Genomic DNA, 6,000 nt, shown 5'->3' with positions numbered 1-6,000 from the left:
GCTGCGCCACCCAGGGATCCCTCCACTGGGTAGATTTAAAAGTAATTTAACAATTTTAAAATGTCAGTGTTCCAAAATGTCAGTAACTGCACTCTTGGCAACTAACATGCATGAGGAAATATTTCAGAGTCAACTACTTACAGAGGTTTGAGAAAATAATTTGTCAAAGTTGTTCTCAAGGGCACAGAAGTTTAAAAATTTGAGGATCATTTCTGCCTATGACCTGGCCCCCTTAATTTTCTTATCTCATGTTCTACTACTGTCTCCCTTGTTCAAACCACTCAAGGCCCACTGACTCCTCCCTGTTCCTCTAACAAGCCAAGAATCCCTGTCTGCCTCAGATCATTTGTACTTACTGTTTGTTCCTCTGCCTGGTACACTCTTCTGCAAGAACCCACAAGTATTGTTCATCTATCAGCGGAGGCCTTCCTCAGTCATCTCTTATTTCTTTTACTCTTATTTGGTCTTCATAGTATTTATCACTCCCTGGCATAAATTTACTGTCAATTTACCGTCAATCTCCGTTAGACTGCAAGTTCCTTGAAGGCACAGATCTCCTTTGCTTTCTGCTGTAATCTCTGAAAACACTCCCCAATACATAGTTAAGAGGTCGGTATTTTTGAGCCAGGAGATAAAAAAAAAATGTTTCGAGGTGGTTTACTTTAAGGACTTGTACGAGCTCAAAGAGTTAACAGTTCCTTGGGGACACTGTCAGAAGGCGAAAGCACTTCATGATCCCAACATTAAAACAGCCGCTGCTCCACATAAACCTCCCCAGTACTTGTTTTCAAATAAAGACAAACCTTTCTGAAAGCGCCTATTGCCGATATTACTAGGGCATTTGGAAGCCCCCCCCCCCCCCCCCAAGACACTTAAGTGAGACTCTCAGGACCTGATACCGGTGCACCACGGAATCCGCCGAAGCGACTTTTCAACATCCACCAGCCCTCCCCCACAACCCTCACTTCCTGATTGCAGGTCTGGGGTGTGGCCCTGGCATCTCTGCTTTGAGCAAGCTCCTCAGGGGACGCCTGGGTGGCTCAGGGCGGGATCCTGGGGTCCAGGATCCAGTCCCCATGGGGCTCCTTGGGGGAAGCCTGCTTCTCCCCCTGCCCGTGTCTCTGCCTCTCTCTCTGTGCGTCTCAAGAATAAGTAAAATCCTAAAGAAAAAGCTCCTCAGTAGGTTTTCTGACACGCAGCAACGTCTGAGAATCAACCACCTCAAGAAGCTAAAAATAGCTGTTAAAGAGTTTCTTCCTCACGGGATCTTTTCAGCCGGTTTCTGCTGGCAGGCCTCCAGAGGAAGGCCCCTCTTCACGACTCCCCATGGCACAACCACCCAAAGGAACGCAGCCGGCACAGGCACGGAGCCCCAGGAGGGGCGCGCCTCGGAGCCGGCGGGCTGCGGCGTCCGACCGTGCGACGAGCGAGGTGCGCGCCGAGACGCGCCCGCCCCCGGGGACGGCGCCCCCCGGGAGTCGCCGGCTCGAGCGGTCCGGGCCTCCCCGCCTCCTACCCTTTCCCGCTTTTCGCCCCGCACCACCGCCGCGTCCGGGTTCACAACCACTGCCGCCGACTAAGCGCTGCTCGGCGTCCGCGGCCGCCGGCTCCAGAGACTCCCGCGAGCAGCAGGGCTGCCGCGCGGACGCAGCACGCCGGGGCCGGCGGCCGGAGAGGGGGCGGGGCCGACTCCCCGCCCGCGCCGCGAGTTCCCGCCTCCCTCGGGAGGACGTCCGTGCGTACGTGCGCGCGCCGCGCCCGCTCTCCTTCAGCCGCGCGACGCGAGGGCGGGGGCGCCGCGTGCGCGCGCGCTCTCGTTCGTTCGGCTGCCTGCTCGCTCTCTGCTGCCGCTCTCGCTGCGGCTGCGGCTGGGGCTGGGGGCGGCGGCGGCGGCGGCGGCGGCGCGGGCGGCGGGCGGCGCGGGGCGGTCCGGCGGGTTCAAAGAGGAAAACATGGCGGAAAACAAAGGCGGCGGCGAGGCTGAGAGCGGCGGCGGGGGCAGCGGTAGCGCGCCGGTAACTGCCGGGGCCGCCGGGCCCGCGGCGCAGGAGGCGGAGCCGCCTCTCGCCGCGGTGCTGGTAGAGGAGGAGGAGGAGGAAGGCGGCAGGGCGGGCGCGGAGAGCGGCGCGGCCGGGCCCGACGACGGGGGGGTGTCCGCGGCCTCCTCCGGCTCGGCCCCGGCTGCCTCAGCCCCTGCGGCCTCAGTGGGCCCTGGAGTTCCCGGGGGGGCGGCAGCGACGCCGGGCCCAGCCCCAGCCTCGGCTCCCGTTCCGGGTCCGTCGGCGGGGCCGCCTCCTGGACCGCCAGCCTCGCTCCTGGACACCTGCGCCGTGTGTCAGCAGAGCTTGCAGAGCCGGCGTGAGGCGGAGCCCAAGCTGCTGCCCTGCCTTCACTCCTTCTGCCTGCGCTGCCTGCCCGAGCCGGAGCGCCAGCTCAGCGTGCCCATCCCGGGGGGCAGCAACGGCGACATCCAGCAAGGTGAGCGGCAGGCCCTGCCCGAGGTCCGGGCCGAGGAGGGTCTGGGGACGGAGGTGCTCGGGCCCGGGGCTCCTCGGACCGGAGCGCACCCGAGGGGTCCGAGAGGTGAAAGACACGGCCCCGGGACGCCTTCCAAAGAAGGTGGGCCGCCAGAGATAAGGGGGGGGGGGTGAAGGGAGGGGTGCCGGCGGCTGGAGGCGGGGGGAGGGGACACGGGCCGCAGGGGAGCCTTGGGTGTGCGGATCCTGGCGGAGAAGGCGTGGACTCCCGGCCGAGCGCAGGTTCGGAGCTGCTGGACTCGGACGGAGGCAGGAGACGGGCTGGAAACCGCTTTGCAGGAGTGTTGAGGGAGGAGAGGCCTGTAGCGGGAGAGGCACTGAGAAGGGAGTAGGTAAGCAGTAGGGCTGTGAGGATGACTTGCCGTGGAAGGAAGGACTTGACACGTTCGAGGCTAGGGGGACAGGAGGACTAGGGACTGAATAGGGGCGGATAAAGGGTATTGGAGAGTTTGGGGCTGAGAGAAGCCGTCTGATGGAAAGTAGTTTTAGGATGACATTGGGAAGGAGAACTCTGCAATCGGAAGAGCTTTGAAGGGCCTGCATGTTTTGGGAAATATCCTCAGGTTCAGGGGTGAAGGAGAAATGAGCTTTGAAGGGAATGGGGAGTTACAGACAGCTGGGTTTCATTGTAAATTAAGGAGCCCCTACTGATCCAGACAGTGTATTAGGATTGAATAAAATGGTGAGTGAAGGGCTCGTTCATAGTCCTATAGGTGAAACACATATCCTGCCAACAGCAGTGGTGGCAGTGGGTACTTGGTACAGTGGTTGCGACAAATCAGGAGGTCAGGGGAACTTTATTGAAAAGGAAACCATTGAGCAGGTTTCTTGAAGGGTGAGTTCACTGGATTGGGAGTTTTCAGGGTACAGGGTACTTTACACATCTCTGGAGCTAAAGGTTAACTAGTCATTATAAAACACATTCATGTTTCTGCAGTGAAACATACAAGTATCCCATTAATGGAATAGACATTAATAACTTAAAATTCAGGGAGGGTTTTGTTGTAGATTCATGAAAAACTTTCACATTTCAAAGCTCTTGAAATTTGGAACTTCAAGTAAAGGATTCCTGACCTGTACTAAAGGGTTTGGGATTCATCCTGTAAAGTATGTCTTGTACAGTGTAGACAAGGTGTCCATGAAGGCCTTTTTTTTTTTTTTTTTAAGATTTTTATTTATTCATGAGAGACAGAGAGGGACAGGCTCCCTTTAGGGAGCCTGATGCAGGACTTCCATCCCAGGACCCCAGGATCAATATCTGAGCCAAAGGCAGGGGGCTCAACCACTGAGCCACCCAGGCGCCCCAAGGGCTTTTTTTTATCAAGAGGATAAAAGAATCACTTTTGTTATCCAAAAAGATCACATATCGAAGAGGAAGGGGAGGCAGGGCTGGAGGACGGGAATCTTGACAGTTTATAGAGAAATGAGCATTTGGAATTAATAAAGCACTAATAACAGATGTTAAGGAAGCATTTTGATATGGGGGAAAGGTATGGACTTTGTGAGGGTGTCTACTTTTTACTTCCCAGTTATGATTTGGATAGATTAATTTTTTTTTTAAATTTTTATTTATTTATGATAGTCACAAAGAGAGAGAGAGAGGCAGAGACACAGGCAGAGGGAGAAGCAGGCCCCATGCACCAGGAGCCCGATGTGGGATTCGATCCCGGGTCTCCAGGATCACGCCCTGGGCCAAAGGCAGGCGCCAAACCGCTGCGCCACCCGGGGATCCCAGATTAATTTTTTTTTAGCCTTAATTTTTTCAGTTTGGAAACAAGGACAAAATTACCTACCTCATGTGGTTATGGGGTTATGATAGAATGAAGTGTGTACGTAGGGTAACTAGTACATGGTGGTTAGTAATGAAATGGCAGCTATTTAATTAATAGTAGTAAATAATTCTAAGTAGCCATGGGAATGAAGTTGGGAGGTGTTGAGATTGGTGTGGGGGAGACAGGATGTGTCTAGGATGAGTTCCAGGTTTCTTGTTAGGTGGGTAGCAGTGCTTTTAATACAAATAATTCAGGAACAGAAGCAGGTGTGTATGTGTTTGTGGTGAAAGGAGGATATAATGATTTCAGTTATGGGTGTTTTGTGTTTGAAGTATTATTGAGGCATACAGGTAAGAATGTTACATTAAGAATAAGGATTTGATGGTGAAGATACTAAATGATAATGGGTGTATGGAGGGTGGATAATGGGTGTGTATAACTAACTGCTCATGGCCTCATGAGTATAGGGAGATGTGTGGGATTCAGTGTTCTTTTGGGAACCTGGATTAGATGAGAGATTTAGAAGGAACACAAGATGAGAATTGTGTTTGACTGATGTGGCTGGAAGACTGAGGTTATGAAATTGGCTCTCTGATATTTATGCAGGAGAGAGAGAGAGAGTAATAGTCTGTGAATTCCCTCTTCATTCTCCATCCTTTGTTTTTGAGCTAGGAGTGAAAAGTAGATGGGACTAAGCATTGTCATTTTAAGGTAATGTTGCTTTCTAACTAGTAGCTAAAACAAATCAAGCCTGGAAGCCATCATAGTTTTAGACAGGGAGTTTAGAAAATAATGTATTAGTATTAACTCCTATATGTATCCTTTGCTTTGCTCTTTAAAAAAGAGTTCTAGGGGATCCCTGGGTGGCTCAGCAGTGTAGCGCCTGCCTTCTGCCCAGGATGTGATCCTGGAGTCCCAGGATCGACTCCCGTATCAGGCTCCCGACATGGAGCCTGCTTGTCCTTCTGCCTGTGTGTCTGCCTCTCTCTCTCTTTGTGTGTGTCTCTTATGAATAAATAAATATAATCTTAAAAAAGTTATAGAAGGAACACTGGGTTTGGGGTCAGGGGACATAGTTCTGCCACTTAATTGTTTTCTGTAAAGGTGGTTTATAATGTTTCTGTCCTTCAGTTTCTTTATCTCCAAAACGTAGCTAATCCTTCACTTACATCTTACTAAGTCAAATGAAATAATAAATGTGAAAATACTGTGAAATGCTTGCAAATGTAAGGTATTATTGAACACTGGTTTCTTCTCTGGTCTAGAGAGCCATAACTTGTAACTCAAGTCAACATGTTAAGTGTTTTTCAAACAGTGACGGGTGCATTTTACCCTTTCTGCTAACTGGCCTTTTTTTCTGTTCTTGTAACACACCAAAGTTATCCACATTTTTTAGCTGATCCTTTTAGATCAGTGGTTCTCCAAAGTGTGGTTTCTGGACCAGCAGCAAGCATGAACATCATCTGCGATCTTGTTAGGAATGCAAATTCTTGGGCCCCATTCCAGACCTTCTGACCAGCCATCCGTTTTTAACAAGTCCAGGTGATTTTGATGCACACTAAGTTTAAGTACCACTTTTCTTGAGTGAAGAGTTCCTCACTTCAGATGCTGCCTCCTCAGAAAGGCCTTTTATGACTCCCCCTTTTTTTTTATTTTTTAATTTTTTTAAAATTTTTATTTATTAAAAAAAA

General features: G+C 51.5%; 1 protein-coding gene across 2 annotated transcripts in view; it reads left to right on the top strand.

Moving 5' to 3' along the window:
* Positions 1–1,837: 1,837 nt before the first annotated feature.
* The window catches only part of TRIM33 (tripartite motif containing 33), a 116,189-nt gene continuing 112,026 nt past the window's right edge, over positions 1,838–6,000 (top strand). The window contains exon 1 of one of the 2 annotated variants that reach the window (XM_025453454.3): positions 1,838–2,478. In XM_025453454.3, coding sequence (XP_025309239.1) covers positions 1,953–2,478 — 526 coding nt within the window. In that variant the 5' untranslated portion in view covers positions 1,838–1,952. The remainder of the gene's footprint in view (positions 2,479–6,000) is intronic. The other variant, XM_025453452.3, reaches the window with a different exon arrangement.

The sequence above is a fragment of the Canis lupus genome, chromosome 17 (genome assembly GCF_003254725.2).
Source record: "Canis lupus dingo isolate Sandy chromosome 17, ASM325472v2, whole genome shotgun sequence".
Classification (NCBI taxonomy): Eukaryota; Metazoa; Chordata; class Mammalia; order Carnivora; family Canidae; genus Canis; species Canis lupus.
Note: the sequence above shows the minus strand (reverse complement) of the source record. Positions and strands in the feature narration are given on the sequence as shown.